Raw genomic sequence first — 17,761 nt, 5'->3', positions numbered from 1 at the left:
ACGGGAGCAGACGCATGTCGGACTAATGTCTGAATTACATGCGGTCCCCCATAAAACAATTTATTAACAGAGCGGAAAACAATACAACGTCCCCCAGCCCTCAGGGGTTCCAGGGGGTCCCCAGCAAACTTAGTTGATATGGCATCGAAATCAAATTTACCACTTTAACCATACATTAGTGATGCACGATTGTTGCTCAAATGTGATTTGATTTTCCTCCACAAGAATTGACATGATTCTCATTTCTTCCATGAAAATATGCATTGTCTTTAGTCTGTACGTATAGTTGCTGAACATTACTACATTCAAAATGTGGCACCTGGAGCCAACTACTGTGGCTTTAAAATTTAAAGCCATTTAAAGTTTAAATAGACAAAGAGCTTGACATAAACCTCTCGGCAAAAACACAAGAGTAACTAAACGAAATTGACAGCAAACTAGTGCTGCACGATTCCTGCTCAAATTTAGAAATGAGAATCTCGATCTTTTTTCGATTAATTGTGCAACACTACTACTATACTGTTCAGAGTTCAGAACGCCTCACATATGCCTGCACATATTAATTTGGGGGTCCTTGACAGTGGCATGGAAACCATTCAGAATATGCAACCCGTTTCCAGGTATCTATTATTAACATCATGACCAAGAGAAGAAAAGAGAAACAGAATGGTTTCTTTTGGACATTTATTGGTAGGAAAGGAACTGGTGCACTATACCCCACTGTGAGGACTCACCAGGATGTAACAGTATCTCCACTATGTAAAAACTGTGTGGCATACAGTAGTGTTATTTAACCACATCTCAGCTCTATTCTGCATGGGATGATTATTTGGCACAAAAAAAAAGCCGATCTACAAGCTTACAATGTGTCACAACGCAATATGTTGTGAGCTTGAAAATGAGCTCTTTTGGTAAAGAGATTTGGGTAGAGGGAAAAAAGGATCAAACCAATAATAGACCCCTGGGGGATCCCAGTCTACTACTGTAAGTATTTGGGTTTAAGACCCTAAGCAACATGACTTTAAATGAAGGGAATACATTGGAAACAGAATAATAATAAATACATATTTATGCAATACACATGAATTTCATATAAATTGTTACAAGATTTCCAAACAGGAGTTGAAACATATAAACTTAGTCAATAAGTCAGTATTGTAATGTTATATGCCACAGCATTTAATCAAATAGTTATGAACCATAAAAAAAAAAAGGTACTACAAGTACATCCAACACCCTATAGATGCTTACAGTGTATTCTTTTTGTATAAAAATAATGTAAAATTACCAACCAATAAAGGTATGCTCATTATATGCAAGTTTAGCAGTAAGTAAATCATACTTTTGGCTAAAATGTTTTTCGCTTTCTTTTGCATTAATTAAAAAAATAATTGTCATATTTGGAGGAAATTACAATGGAGCAACATGGTCAAAGTAGAATTTTTGTCTCTTTCAGTAATTAAACACCGACCGTAAAAAAAATAAAAAAAGCTTTATTCATACTTTTGACCATTCCATGCAACGACTTGTCATAGCTGTTAATTTAGTATGATCGAATATGGCAGTATAAAGAGTCAGTGGTCAAAATACTTGATTTGGCTATTATTTATTTATTTTACTAGAGCACCGACTTTAAGCCATTCTAAGACACTTTTGTTATCACAACATGACTACACCAGAGAAATGTTATAATGATGTATATAATTTATACATACATCATCCATCTTTATCATTACATGACACTCCGTTATTGCTGATATAAATCATGCACATTGCATGGCCACATTCAAGAATGTCTCTCTATACTATACATTAGTTTGACTCCGAGTCCAATCACGAGTTACTTGTCATAACCTTAATATTATAACTATGAAATGTCCTGTAATATCGTATAAGATACTTAAATACGCAAAAGGAAAAAAAAAAGTCCTCAGTGTTTACACAATGACAATTTTCATTTCCACAATTCTACATGTCAAGAGTCCCTCAACAACTTAACCACTTAAGCCACATTTAAAAAAATAGCAAATATAAGCGAGCTGCAAACTCACAAGGCTAGTGGTTCAAACAGGCTGCAAGTACCTTGCCAGGATGGATGGTGTGCCATGGTCTTCAGACTTCAGACTCTTCAGACTCTGTAATGAGCAAGGCAGACATTGAGAAAGTCTTTGCTTTTTCCTGCTTCTTCTCTTTGCTTGAAGTGTGGCCTTCATGATTTTCATTTGAATCTTCATCTGTCTCATCAGGAAGCACGCTTTCCAGCTGAAAGAACAAGTTATAAATGGTTTTCAGGAATACCCAACTAACACTCTTAACAGAGAATCTCAACTTGTGATGAGAGAAATTGATTTATTTTGAATACTTAGGCCTATATGGAATTGCCTCATTGTTTCTCACACAACAGTGTGTTGGTTGAATTGGACAGCAGCTTTGTTATTCTTTTTAAGGTGAGTTTAACCCCAAGTTTCACCCTGAAAATAGCTGATCTACAAGATCGAGTGAGCATGTAGACCTGCTATTTCGCGATTCTTTGCCAAAAGGGCCCTTTCAAGGAATTTCAGCCCCTGCCTCTCGTAAACCCTGGCCCCTAAGGGTCTTAATGATGAATTCACACTTAACATTATGCTGTGATTTATCATGCGTTGATTGGATGGACTGCCTTTATATATTTGTACTTTTATCTTTTTGTACTTTTGTGGCTTCTCTATAATATTGTAATCTCATTGTGTTTTTAAACTTTTGGGTCCACTAATACTTTTGTCTTTTAGATATTGAAGACCTGGATGACTTACAGTCATATGATCCTTTGTTCTTTAGTGATGCCCTGACCCTGATAAATTGTTGTATTTTGTATATTTGTTGTATTTCTTTATTTAGGGTGGGTCTAATATGGTTTTGAGGAGTGTCTTAAGGGTTCTGGTTATCTGTACAGCCAATGACCTGCATCTCCATGACCTTCTCACTGGGGGTGTGGTCTATAAATGTTTGGTGGTTATTGTGCCCTGTATTGTCTGTCCTGATGAAGGTCGAATAGACCGAAACATTGAATAAAGAGCAACATTTTTGGCAAGTTTTCTGACAGTGTGCGGGACCCTTCTTTGTTTTTCAAAGATAACCTTTTTAAGCCCCTGCCTCTCTAACATTCTCTGCACATCCCTGCATAGCATTAACATCCACCATCTTTAGTAGCTACCAGCCACAGATCCCTATATGTGTTGTATCCACCCTGGCCTTGAATTAACCTGTTTTCGTTCAGCAATCAGCAGTGAATGCCTAAAGCTGCTATAACTGCCTACAGTATGTTAGGCTACATCACTCATAAGCTGTAGTTGGTTTTCAAATTTGATGCAAAGCCTATAATTCAGACATTAAGTATAATCCTGATCCTTATGTCTCATGAGAATGTAGGTCAGTATTAAGTCACAATCCTGTCAAATGAAAGCTTCATCAGTGTGCAAACATACAGGCGATAATGTACAGTACATCCTGTATGTATGTTAAACCTTCAGAACTCTGCACTGACAATATCATATATCAATATCATATCATCAACTGTAAATGACTGGGAAACAACAGCCTTCTCAGGTAGCCTACCTGAGTTTCCAGTTCTCTGCAGCATGTGGGAAATGTATGCCTTTTAAGCGAGCTACACTTTCTTTTCAGAATGAACATAAAATACTATAAACAGCACAGAATAATATGTAGATATAATGTACATGCTTAATATGCATTATATTACCTTATTTGAAATCAGTGCTTCATTCTCATGGATTGTCACAATAGGGTGGGATGGCTGCATGAAGTCCAAGAACAGAACAAAAGACAAAAAGGCATGGAGGACATAATATGAACATCAGGTTATTTTAGTAGGCCTACTGTAGATAGCTCAGACATTCCACCAAATTGGATACCATCACCATACAGTGGGATCGTATCACGCACATTTCTATTTGAGAGAAGTCATCACTTACGGTGGTGGCTGATTTAAGCAGTCATGTATAGTCAAACTAAGCTGGGTGTGACGACACACCTGTTGTGCACCGAGGCACATAGGATAGATCGGCTCCCCGCCCTACACACGTGCAAGCACACATTCAGGGAGAGCCTTTGTCATGACGGTTGTTTTTTCATATTGTTTCCATGTGGCTTTATGCATTACGGTTAAAGCCATGGCAAGCACTGTAATGTATGTCACTTAGAAGCACTGGAAATAAGATGTTAGAACTAAGATAAGGTAACCTACCTGTCATGACAGAGGCTCTTTCTCTCTGGTGCTGGTGTGTGCGTGTGTGCACAAGGATGGTTGATAAGATATATCTTGGGTGTGTGTAGTCACACCTAGATTGGTCTAATTAATTGGACTCATGCCAGGTGTGACTGCTGAAGGGCGCGGTCACATGCAACTGAAGGGGAGTAGCCAACGGATGCAGAGGCATCCAAAGCATCACTATGTTGTCTTGGCAGATTGTCATTTGACTTACTCACTGAAAGAGTAAGTCCGTGACTTGGCTCACTGAAAGAAAACTACCAAATGCCAAAAGCCTGCCAAGTGGGGTCAACCATATTGCACTGATACTCTTCTTGTACTAATGTCTAGGAACCGATACCAGCTGCTACACTCATGTACCTTATTTGAAATAACATGTACATAAATATGTTTGGATGGATATGCTACAGTATGTGTGCGATGGAAAGCTACTTATCTCTCCCATTGAACGGTAGTGAATGGAATGCATTGTAGGGTGGCTATACAAGCGTATAATATTACCCACACCCACCCTACAATCACATCAACCTGGCAACCAAAGTGTGGTTGTGAACTTGTGAATGAAGTACACAGTTATACAGATATCTGCTTACAGACAGGATAAATAACCTGAAGGTGGCTGTTTTTTCTGTAAATACGAAGCCAAAGATTATTTAACGGCATTACACGTCAACAATACCAAATGGATTTTAAGTAAATGATTTTAAGTAAATTATGCCCCTTATTTTATAAACATTTGACATTCCATTTCAGGATTTTAGAAAGCATTTCAGAAAGAGCGAATCCTACCCTAATATTATTATATGGCTTTGTTGAATACTCCACTCGATTCCGTTTGGTCAATCACAAAATTCTGCAATCTGTTATTTTTCCTTGACAGACTGCTGGTCTGCCTCGATCTGCTTACTCTGAAATGGAAGCGGAAACCTGTACACTAATACAATTTCAGGGCCGCTGCTCTACAAGCTCACAATTGCGAGCTTATAGATCTGCTATTTTTAATGTTCTTGTGGAATGTTCACCTATTATCACATGCCCACAATAGGGATGCTATGGCTAATGTGGTTTGATTAGGTAACTGATATGCAGACAACATCCACTGATTATTTGTAAGCATAAAACATCAACAACATATGTGGCAATTATGCCACTATATGGTGTATTACCACTAACATGCAAAAGCATACTGACCCTAAACACAGATGTGTTTCTTTGGGATCCATCCAATATCCAACTCTGCGGCAGACCTACCATGTTCTGGTCAGTTACAGTTGACTCTGCAACATATTGCCTGAAGGGGTTGGGATGACATTCTTCATCTTCTACTGTTAGTCTGGGAATCGCGTTCAAGGGACGAATAACCCCAGGTTTTGTCTGGAGAGAAATGCAATGATTACAGTATTCATTGAGGTTTTTTATTGTCTTACTAACAGTTATTTCTGGAGAAAGCATCAAAGTGAAAACAATGCAGTACAAAGTATTGGCTTTAGTAAACCATGCTGTTCATAAAATTATTAATTAGATTAGATGTTTACCTTATTAGTATCCAGCAATTTTCCCTCAGCTGAAGTCGATGAGTTCAAGCTGCATAATGATGCCTAAGGAGTCGGACACAATATGATCAATTGTATGACAATTTCTTTGCTATGGTGTTTGAGTATCACACACCCACTAGATCAGGGGTTCTCAACCCGTGGGTCGCGACCCCTCGGGGGGTCGCCAAATTATTTTAGGGGGACCCCAAATTATTTTTCCAAAAAAATATATATATATATATTTCTTTTTCATTTTTTTTTCACGATTTTTCTAAAATAGCAGACCTACAAGCTCGTAGCGCGCCACTCGGTGGCGCGCTATGAGCTTGTAGATCTGCTATTTTTCAATAGCTAAATTATAACAATGCTTAAAACACCAAAAGGGGTTCCCGCCCAAAATGGTTTAAGGTTATCGTAGCAGTCAATTTATATTGGGGGTCGGGAGGGGGCGGGGCGGGGGTCCCGAGACATTGCCAAAGAGTTAAGACGCTAAAATCAATGAACAATGGCAAATCTCTCAAGACTGAAAAAACATGCAGACTCCTTATAATGTGATTTTTAAAAACACATTCAAAACACTTAGGGCTCCATTTTCGTCACCGCTAAACCCCTTATCCCTAAACTTCTTTGCCTTTATTTACTATTTTGAAAAACATTTTTGAATAGTTCAACTATGACACGTTGTGAGCTTGTAGACTGGCCATTTTAACTATTCAAAAATGTTTTGCAAAATAGTAAAAAAAAAAAAAAGGCAAAGAAGTTTAGGGATAAGGGGTTTAGCGGTGACGAAAATGGAGCCCTTACTCTATGAAATAATATTTAGAGCTGTTTTATACTGTATACACTTTTGCACCTTTTCATGTCAAGGAGCCCTCAAATTAAAATCCACCAAAGAATTTGGCAGAGGACCCCCTGAAAATAAACCCTATATATAATTTGTTGCTTGCGGTCCTCCATGGGCCTCCCTCCCTCTAGTCTACACCAAAGTCTTTGCCAAATGTGCTGATCTACAAGCTCATTTTTGGACCAGGCCTTTAGTCAAAGAAGAAATAACATTAGAATTTTCACTTACATATTTAGTTTCACGTCCCAATCTTGGCATCGACGTATTTTGCTGCAAAAAAAGAAAAGGGTATTATTATAATACCCCTTGCATCATGCTTATTAAATCAACTGCAAGCTGCCTGCTTCAAGCTGTAAACCTACTTACTACCTACATACCTGTAGAGACCCTTTGTGAACCGATTCCTTGAGGCGTTGAGGCTCTCTGGAAGTATGGTACTTAAGAAAAAAATGTAAACTATATTTTAAAACGGTTCCATAATATAGAGTGCAACTATGTTGTAACGATGCTATGGATGACTGAACTCACTATTGGAATGGAATCTTCTAATATCTCATCGATGACTGCATAAAGCTCCTCTGACTGCTGTCGGAGCTGGGCAGGTGAGCACATCTATAGAAAGAGATAGCAGTTATATATGGCCATTTTATTGGTAACAGGTGAGAAGTGTTCTGTGAAGTCTTGTGCTGTGTCAACAGTTACCTCAAAATGGGTGTCTGTGACACAACTGTCTAGCGTCTCTGTTGGATGTTCATTTCTATCCACCTCGTCGTCAATTGCCTGTGAGAGGTGAGATGATGATTTTTAGATGACAGATCCAAGTCTTTGCTCAGGAGTTTATAGTCTTACAAAGCATCTCATCCAACTCCATCTTGTGGACAATGTAGACATCGTGCCTGATGTTAAATTTCTCAATGATGTGTCACCAGGTAAGAAGGGCTCACATATTGAGCTGTGTCGGCTATAAGCAATAGCAATAACTTAAGTGTGGGATTATAATGTGGAGGGGAAAGGGGGAAAAAAGCTTCACTCACCTGCTGGTCCAACAGAAGCGTATTTGTGGGAATTGCAGCAAGAGATTTGTAGCTTGACTTAATCTTGTGTGGCTAGAGTTAAAAAAAAGAAGAAGATACAATAATTGAACAGCTTTTTTTCAAAGTGTGCTTAGTTGCTTGCACATAGGCATACTCTTCTACCATTAGAACTATCTCAGAATGAAACTTAAAATCACACCCGTGTGAAGTGAGGGGCGCTCTTATCATCATACATCATCTCATTCTGACCAATCACAATTTGCGTCCTCACTTTTCCGTCTTCACTTTTCTGCCCTCACTTTTATCTTCAATATGTACTTTGCTCAGCCAATCAAATCATCGCTATGGGGTGATCAGCCAATCACAAGACAATGTTTGTGTTTACACAAACCCGGAAGATAGGAGGTACTAGCGCCCCTCAAAAATCTGCATTTCTCCAATGTGGATCTCAGACTTCATGTGGCCAGCCCCGCCAGCCTGTCATCTACGTCTATGACATCTGTCTATGTATGACATAACTATAACGTATAAATCCACATTGCAGCGGTTTGGGAGATTATCAACAGACAGGCGAGACAGACAGACAGACAGACAGACAGACCCTCTTAGATAGCTCCTATCTACTGTCTGCCTTTAAGCTGATGGCAACCACATAATCATGCTACTTACTGTCTAATATAGCAGATTTCAGCAAGCTGATTGCTATAACTATTGAAGCTATGTGTGGCATCGGTAGCGTCTTTCACACATGCAGCCGTTATTATGGACGTTTTCTAGATTTTAAACGGAGGGGCTGTATGTTATGCAACAGACGGACACGCACTATAGTAGTAGTGTGATGGGTTTCTCATCTGATCTGTTCAGCCAGATTTCTCTTGCTGTAACAAGATGTTTTTCATTGCCATTGGTTAAGTGTATAAGATTCATCAGCATGCAAGTCTAATAAGAGCAGATACAAAAAATAAAGCTGTTTCAGTGATAGCAGGCTCAACAGTACGACAGTATGATACGTGATCTTGTAGATCTGCAATTTCTTTCTTCATTTTTAGTGGTTAAAGTTTAGAGGAATCATGCTTTAGCACCTGTGGAGTGTTGGCCAAAGCACATCAGACAGCATATTGCACAATAACTCATGCCTCACTTTAAATAAGCAGATGTCATGCAGATCTCAAGCAGAGTGTCTACCTTTCTTTTTTTACCCTCCCTGTCAGTGCAGTCTGATATTCCACCCCATGGCCTTGGAGAAGGTGTGGAGCGAGCGGAGAGAGAGGGAGATGGAGTGAGGAGGTCACGTGCTGAGGGAGCAGGCGAGGGGGACAGGGTGAAGCGGTCTGGGGTAGAACAACGAGAGTTGACAGGTGACGGCCATCCGTGAAAAACAAGGGGCGTGTAGCGGGAGGGTGAGAGGCAGTGAGCTTTAGGAAATGGTGATAGCCTGTCACTTGAAGGAGCATGGAGACCATGGTGTGGCTGGCACAGTCCTTTCACAGTGTCTTGTATGGGAGGCGGCGGTGAAATCGCATCCGTGTGTCTCAGAACAGGGGAAACACTGGCACTACATGTAGGTGAGCTGTACAACGTGGAAGCCTTGCTTTCAGATGTACCAGAGGGCAGAGGAGGGCTTTGCTGTAGAGAAAGGTAACCACGTTCAGGGAGAGATGCGTATGGCTGGGAACTCTGCTCACTACTTAGAGAGATTTCTTGCTTGTAATGTTTAGGGGCCGGTGAGTTGGGTTTTGAAAGGGAGTGTTGGTTATTGTAGGCTGCATGGCCCTGGAGATTAATGACATTATTGCTGAACTCAAGCTCAGGAGAATCTGATTTAGACGTTAGGGCCGATGATTGTGGAAGTTGCTTGTAAGCTTTAGATTCAGAGATTTCTTTATGTTTTACAGGACCAGGAGAACGAGATTTGAGTTCTGTAGTCGGAGATCGTTGGGGTGCGAAGGGAAAAGCTTGGGGCCGCGCATCATTCTTGTTCAATGATTGAGTCAGGTTTTGTGTAATCATGGGAGGAGATGAAGCTAAGTCCCATTTGGCTCTATTATTTAAGAACACTCTTTCTGAGCACCTTATCGGTGGAGAAGGAGGATTGCCACTGTAGTGGTCCTTTGGCTGGACAGAGGGTGGGGCTGTCTCACATCTATAGGGCTCCCCGTGGTAATGGTTGTGAACAGGTCTACCTATAGAGGCTGATGACTGGGGTGTGGAAGACACTTCAAAGGGAATGAAGGACACGCTGGAGGCTGCCGAGCAGGCTTTGCAGGAGGACAGGGTCACAGGGTTAATAGGCCAGCAGGGGGAGTAAGGCCTCTGCAGAGCAGACGACAGGACAGGCAGGCGGCCTTTCCTCAGAATGGCTGTGAGAAGGGAGAGGCGGGTGAGCGGAGGCCGGCGCCGGGTGGGTGGCGACTGGGGGCACATGGATAGGCTTTCACAGGATGAGAACTCAGACTGAGCCATGTGAAGCAGACTAGAGCCTGGAGCCAGAGCGTGTCTCCTCACCCTGACCACGGCGGGGGAGAATATACCCGAGCGGATGGAGGAGCAGGGCGACACGGTGCGGCTGAAGGAGTCGTCCCCGTTGGACAGCTGCATGGCGGACCAGCTTTTCTCCTTGTCCCAGCCCTCAGACAGGATGGACTCTCTGGAAGAGCCCGGGGTGGGAAACAGGTCTGTGGAGTCTGTGGGGCTCGCCCTGTCCTCCGATGCTCTATTTACAAAGCAATCGGAGCTAACCTCAGTACCCAGAGATATGTGGTGACACGGCTGTGGGGAAATGCCCCTGTGTTTATCAACAGCTGTTTCCATAGAAGCCGTCCCATCAGCTAAACGGTTGTGTGTATTTTCAGCCTGAACACTGAATGAGGGAGTGATTTGAGGGAGACGCACGTGATCCATGGGATGCTTCAGCTATGAGAAAACAAAGATGAAAGTTACATCAAAAAGATCTTTTCAGCAGATGATAAAAGATGATGACACTCCGGAGAGTCTCTCTACATTAAAATGTTATAACGTTCAACAAACCTTAAAAAGAAATTCATATGCTGATAAAAATGGATAGTTCAATAGGGTTCTTTAAAATAGATTTATCGATAAGAAACCTGAAACTTCAAAAAATCTATTGTCTATTCTTTTTCATTTGTAATGACAAAAATAAATCTTCATCATAGCCTACACACTCTGTAGATATTCATCATCACGTAATTTGATTAACTGATTGAATTATATACTACCCATCTACGGTAATTAAATTAACACCTCTTGAAAGGCAGTCAGGGTTTCAGCCTCGACAGCTGTGCCACAGTTGTGTTTTAGATTTAGGTCTGAGCTCTTGTCCATGTTTTATGAACAACATTATACAAGGCATGTCACAATAACAGCTCATGCTCTTTCACTTACGTGAAACGTCTTCCCTTGGAGCACGTTTACACCATTCCTTGGTCCGTCTTGTTCTGAATGCTTGATATAGACCATCTTTGCCCTGAAAATCCCACCGTCTGACATGGTGTCCTTAGCTGCTGTCTCCTTGGGAGCTGGTACGTTCTGACAAGGAGAACGCAAAGCAAAATGTTAAGTAACAACTGAGTAACCAGAGAAAACCCGAGGTAACCCTCAGCCACCCCCTGAACGTATAATGCCAAGCAGCAGCAGCAGCAGGCATGGATCATGATGACTCCCTTGGGGGTGTGCTTCGTGTCACCAGAGCACATGCAGCAGCAGCAGCAGTACACATATGGTTCACATGTACAAACACATGCCCCGCTGACATTATATCAGCAGCCCCATCAAGCATTTTAGTTTGCAAGCCAGGAAATTGGTCCACTATAATAGAAGAGATGCTGTTCCTTGTGGCCAATAACTCAAAACTGTAATCAATTATAATATAGGCCTACTTACTTGTGATGAATCCTACTCCCTGCCTGCCAATGTTCTGATTTAATTCTGAAGAAAGCGGTAGTGTGCTAAAGGTAATCTTATCTGAGCTATGTTATAATGCTCCTGTGAGTGGGCATGTTATGTTCCTTCCCACTGCAAGAGTATACAACTATGGCTAATTATAGCTGTGGATGACAGTATATCTATATTTATTACTTTACACATGCAAATAAATATTCTTAAATTAAAAGCATTTTCTATAATTAATTTACAGGACTGAATATTTTTTTCATTCACCAGAATTACCTTTGAACAAGTGTAAATATCTGTGAATTCATCAGTATGTCTTTATAGTGACTCACAGCTCAGTTATAGCAGTGGTTCTCAACTTGTGGGTCAGGACTGTCACAACCCGGCCCATGGGGCCATGACAAATGGAGGAGGATGCAGGCAGTGTACACGTTTAACAATATAATTTATTAACAAAAGGTATAATAACTTAACTTAATCTTAAAGAGTGTGGGATGTGTAAGTCAGTAATATCAGTAGTGTCAGTGTGGATGTGTGATCAATGTAGTGTGGGGTGTTGTATGGTGTGTAAATCAATTAAGGCATACAGTCAAACAAACAAAAGGGTGCTGTCATCTGGAGGGGATCTTTAGAATGGCTGCCACCAACTCATTTATACAGTCAAACAAAAGGGTGCTGTCATCTGGAGGGGATCTTTAGAATAGCTGCCACCAACTCATTTATAGAGCTCCAAGGAGCAGTGATCAGGTGCTCCCAATGCATCTATGATTGGGGAAGATGGGAACCTTGGCCGACGCCTACACATAGATCTGTGAGGGGAAACACATAGATAGGGGAGTACCGGTACAAAGGGACACAGACAACACAGGCCCTGCACTAGGCCAGGCCAAAGGGGATGTGACAGGACCCCCAGGGGGTCCCCATATAGTTTTGGGGGGACCCCCAGATAAGTGACAATGTAAGCATTTTTAAGACCTTTTGAAATACCAAGAAAGAAAGAAAGAAAGAAAGCCAGCCAGCCAGCCAGCCAGCCAGCCAGCTGGATCAAACCATTCTATAACAACTGGTCAAACATTGGCCAAATTGTCAAATAATATAAGAAAGAGGTAAAGAACTTGTAGATCATCTATTTTTACATTACCGGTATGTATCTGTGGAATCGAGGCAACAAAATTGAATGCCTCAACTCCTTATCAGGGTGGGGAGTGTGTGTGTGTGTGTGTGTGTGTGTGTGTGTGTGTGTGTGTGTGTGTGTGTGTGTGTGTGTGTGTGTGTGTGTGTGTGTGTGTGTGTGTGTGTGTGTGTGTGTGTGTGTGTGTGTGTGTCTCAATGTGTAAGTGAATAGGCCTATATGACATTTAAAGAAAATACAAAATGGGGGCCCCTTTAAAGTGAGTTCTTGGGAAAGTACAGTTCGATCCAGTTGTCCTGTGGTTGACAGATATTTGAGTTTGTTTGTGTCTTTCTGGAAGACAATGGGGATTTCATACCACACTATATGGGAGGGGGTCAGAATCCAGGTCAGCTCGCCATCAATCCAGAACCGTAACCAGAGGATCCGAATCACAGGAAAATATGTACTAACTCAAAGCTTGTTGTAGGTCTGCCCTTTTCGGTTAGCTCCACTAGCATACAGCAGAGCATGTTAGCAGATGCATTTCAAAACATTTACACATAACCAACCAAACCATTGACAATAAACCTATAACCATATGACTCTTTATCTCACTGCTGAGTAGGAGTAGAACACAGGAGTAGGCGTTTCACCAAACACAGCATCAAGCACAGGATAGAGTGGAAGTCTAGGAAGTGGCATTTATACTGATCACATGATTGACATGTTTGGTGCCTCCTGGCTTACATCTGTCTACTATACACACCTGCGGTTCATCAACTCATCATCGCCATTAAATCCTGCTTCCCATCCACTCATCGCCAGATTGTAGTTTGTACTGAGGTAGTAGAGTTGGAAAAATCTAGACAATTTTTCTGCATGAGCCACACTCTCATTGTCCCCCCAGAAGAGGACAGTGGCCACTTCAGACTGGCTGAACATCTGCAGCAACCTGTTGCACACGTTGGAGGACCTGCAAGCCTCCTCAGAAAAAAAATGCTTTCCCTTCCCTTCCTGTAGAGGGCTTCTGTGTTGTCGGCCCTGTTTACCTTGTTCTTTATGCGTACACCTAGGAAGCTGTAGGTATCCGCGATCTTCCCTGACTCCCCGTGGATGGTGATGGGAGCTGAAGTTCTCTTGTTGCTCGGGGCAGTACTAGCTCCTTCGTCTTGCGACTCTTGCCTATATGTTGAGCCAATAGTGATTGTTGTTTGACACTCTACTTCACGAAGGGCATTGTGTTTATCCATTCTGTCATTCGTGATGCATTTGACAATGGCAGTGTCATCTGATAACTTCTGAAGGTGACATGTTTCCAAGTTGAAATGGAAGGCGGAGCCACGGAGGTGCAGATGGTGAACAGGAAGGGTGACAGAGGGGTACCTTAGGGCCACAGTTCTCAAAGTGGGGTCCACAGAGGGGGAACCTGTGCTGCTAACCTGCACATCTGAGAGGCAGCCCTGCAGTTTGATGTACTGCAGTATGCTGGTGAGGAGAAGTAAAATAAACTTGACTTATGGTGTTGCACACAATGCATCCACCCCTATAGGCTCTGTTTAGCAGGTAGATGATGGCATCGTCTCTCCCCCCCTGATGTTTGACTGGTATGTGAACTGGAGAGTGGAGACAGTAGTTCTTCTAGACTTGAAGCATCCTCTCCAGGCTCAGAGACAGGTTGAAGAGGTGCCAGAACGGCAACGTAGCCACACCCTAATAATTGCTTTATTGTCAATTTTACTCTTTATAAATGGGCCCATTATTTACAAAATGAACATCTTGTATTGAAGAAGACTTGACATATAAATACAGACCCTATATAAAAGAAATAGCCTACCTAACACTCAAAATACAAAATAAATTAATATCTGAGAGCACACTAATCAGGTGTCATGTCATAACCTTTCCTATGTGTCCTTATATAATCTCTGTAGTCACAACAGAGAAAGTAAATAATGCAAAAGGTCAAAGCAGAGACTTCCCGCTTGCATGACAGCTCCTGTGACTGTTTAATTGCTGTGAGAGTTGTGGAGGTCATGCCGTACTCAGATCAGATTTCAAACTGCTGAGAGCTTCTGTGTTTTCCCGCATGTTGTATATCACAGTGCATGATCTTACTCAGTTATTTATTGTGGCATGCTGGTGTACAAACACCAGTATCCATTTCCTGAAGCAGACCACCCTCCCTGATGATTTTTAAAGAGATGGTATGGTATATTAGGAGGAGGAGGAAACTGTATGAACTTTGAGAAATGTAAGATTAGTTTTCTCATGTTTTGCACAGAGGTTTAAATGACATAATCTTATATTACAAAATAAATAATAATATATCTCTCCAGCAGCTCTAGATTTCATGTCATCAACCACAACCTTTTCTGCCTGTACTATACTGTCACCAACATGTGATGTGGGCCTATAACCAAATTTCAAGGACGGGTTATTCGGTTTTTACATATTTATTCCTTTCCATATCACGGTATACCATATACATTTCTATGAAAACAGACCACAATTTAATGTGTTGCAGTAAATCATCATATCAGAAATGCTGTGTTTCAGAAGATGTAAAGATCTCAGATCAGAGTGTGCTGCTGAGGATAGAACATAAACAGTTGGGTGTGTCGCCAAGGAAAGAGTTTAATTACAGACAATCACTTCCCCTCAGCGGATGCATAAATAGAGCCTATTGCCAGCTGCCCTTATAGGAGCGTGGTTATTGAGTGTAGGCCTACTGGGTTTCTTCTAGTTGAGTAGTGGCTGAAATGCTGTCACGAGTCTCATAAAGCTGGGGGAATAAAACGACCACAAAACTGAGTTGGAAGTAGTCGTATTTCACTGTATCTCTCCAACGTTTTGGAGAAGGCATTCTCATGTGGTGTCATGTCAGTCCAGTTATAGTCTTGATCACAACATTTGTAGTGAGCGATTAAAAAGTGTACGTGTATGTGTTGTGTATGTGTATGTGTGAATATGTATATGTACTGTATGTGTACGTGTATGTATGTGTGTGCATGCACAAATTGCACATGTGTGTGTGCATGAGTGTGCGTGCATGTGTATAGGCTAGATTTCAAATACATCATGATGATACATAAGATTTGCATCATGTGGTTACTTATTATGTTTTAGAGTGAATTTCAAATATTTAAATAAAACAAAAGTGTTGTTTATGACAGGGTGGAATATGGTTAGGTATTTGGTTAGTGGGTGAGTTGGGTGTTTGCATGGTTATTGGTTATATAGACAGTTCTTGGTAGAAACTTAAGACATTCATTGTAGCATGAAAGTGTATGATAAAGTTTCTTCTAATCTCAAACCTCTGAGCTATCCATTATTTATCATGGAAGGGGTGGGGGGGACGGGTAAATGATTGATGAAGATGTGCAATGCTAGTGTGAAGATTACCATTACCATGTAAGACCTATGAAATGTAAATAAATAACGGGTTTGAGATTAAATAGCTGTTTCATGCAGAACTTAAAGCAGAAGGTGCATTTTAGACACAAATATGGGACATAAATTCAGGGATTTCATGTCACCCTTGTCCCAGCACCTACCAACACCTTCATGTAAAAAGCATTTGTGTTTTAAAAGGCTCTTACCTTGCCCAGCCCTGCATTGAAGCCCTCCATGACCGTTTTGTTCAAGTACTGTGTAGGCCTATATCCAATTTGGGCGAAAAATCCTTTGATGTTATCAATGAGGCCAGGTGCAGAAAACACTTTTCAATCCCTCCAGTGAAGTTCAACATGCATTGCTGTTGTTGTGTGCATAGCTATAGCCGTAGCCGACTTCCTTTTATAGACGCATAATGGCCAAAAATAGCTTACACACAGCAGCCAGGCTTCTGGGCACTGATAACAACAGGGCTTCATTCCCCTGGGAAAGGATTCGGTGCATAGTTTCTTTTTATTTTTTTCCCCCCTCATTTGAACATTTTGTTCATCTGATGGATGGTCAGTGTCCAACTAGTGTCATACGCATGAACAGTCAGACATCATGACATTGTATGATGGTTGACTATAATGCAGTTTGGACCATATCAAGTTATAAACTTGCCAATCTCTGAACAATATAATAAGAGAACTTGTATTCTGCGTAGCCATGAAATAACCAACATTTCACTAAAGGTAGGTCGACTCTACAACATCTACTGTACTGTACTGTACTGTACATAATGTGCTGTACCATACCGCCAAAGTATTAATCAGGCTTCAGCATGCATTGAAATATCATCAGAGGGTTCCAAAGTTAATTTGCTGTTAGCCCGGTATATAACCTCCATTCCTATCGACAAGAGAAAGCAGACCTCTGGAGTTGGTGGTAATCCTTTAAGTATACCACATTCTTCATTCCTGTCACAGCTGTTCTTGTCTATTTTCATCAAGCTTTTGCCCTCCCCCTGTCGATCCATGACAGCAGCAGTCATCTCATGCAAAAAAATGCAAGATAAAACGTAATAAACCTTGATAAAGAGTCCTCACTTACATAATCAGAATATATGTACGGTATACACATACAAATATGATGTACACAGACCACCACCGTACAGATATACGGTGGTGATATAAGAAGAGAAGAGGCTTTTAAAAATAATGAAGTAAAGCATACAGCATACATTAAACCTGTACAGTATATAGGAGGGTCTAGCACCCCTCAATCAGAAAACAGACCAATTTATAAAACAATAAGGCTAGTTCAGTCAGATAACTCACGAATAGATTTAACCAATATTGAGTACCACAGACGAATAACAGTCTAAGTCCACACTATTGATCCATAATATATAAATGATAGATAAGGGTTCAGGACACCGAGGCCTTTTCGTGGAGGGGTCAGTCTGAAATTTGGACTTAGACTGTTTTTCGTCTGTGGTACTCATTTATTATAGAATAAGAATACAAGTGTGCATATGATATTTTATCTTGGTGTTCGGCTCTGCTACATTTTTCTCCCTGCTCGGCACAATTAAACACCATCATTAAACATTAAGAGCAGGGAGATGGATATACAATAACAACCCCCCATGGGGAACAGAAATAACAGAGCCCACCGGTGGTG

General features: G+C 41.1%; 1 protein-coding gene across 1 annotated transcript; it reads right to left on the bottom strand.

The window, feature by feature from the left end:
- Positions 1 to 667: 667 nt before the first annotated feature.
- On the bottom strand, positions 668 to 16,492 carry mlip (muscular LMNA-interacting protein). The gene is made up of 12 exons (XM_079513197.1): positions 16,303 to 16,492; positions 11,083 to 11,226; positions 8,866 to 10,593; positions 7,681 to 7,752; positions 7,349 to 7,426; positions 7,175 to 7,258; positions 7,024 to 7,083; positions 6,875 to 6,916; positions 5,803 to 5,865; positions 5,459 to 5,641; positions 3,740 to 3,793; positions 668 to 2,262 (listed from the first exon to the last, which is right to left on the bottom strand). The coding sequence occupies exons 1-12, from the start codon at positions 16,330 to 16,332 to the stop codon at positions 2,113 to 2,115; spliced, it is 2,688 nt and encodes an 895-aa protein (XP_079369323.1). The 5' UTR covers positions 16,333 to 16,492; the 3' UTR covers positions 668 to 2,112.
- Positions 16,493 to 17,761: the final 1,269 nt, after the last annotated feature.

The sequence above is a fragment of the Electrona antarctica genome, assembly GCF_951216825.1.
Source record: "Electrona antarctica genome assembly, chromosome: 10".
NCBI classification, from domain to species: Eukaryota; Metazoa; Chordata; class Actinopteri; order Myctophiformes; family Myctophidae; genus Electrona; species Electrona antarctica.
Note: the sequence above shows the minus strand (reverse complement) of the source record. Positions and strands in the feature narration are given on the sequence as shown.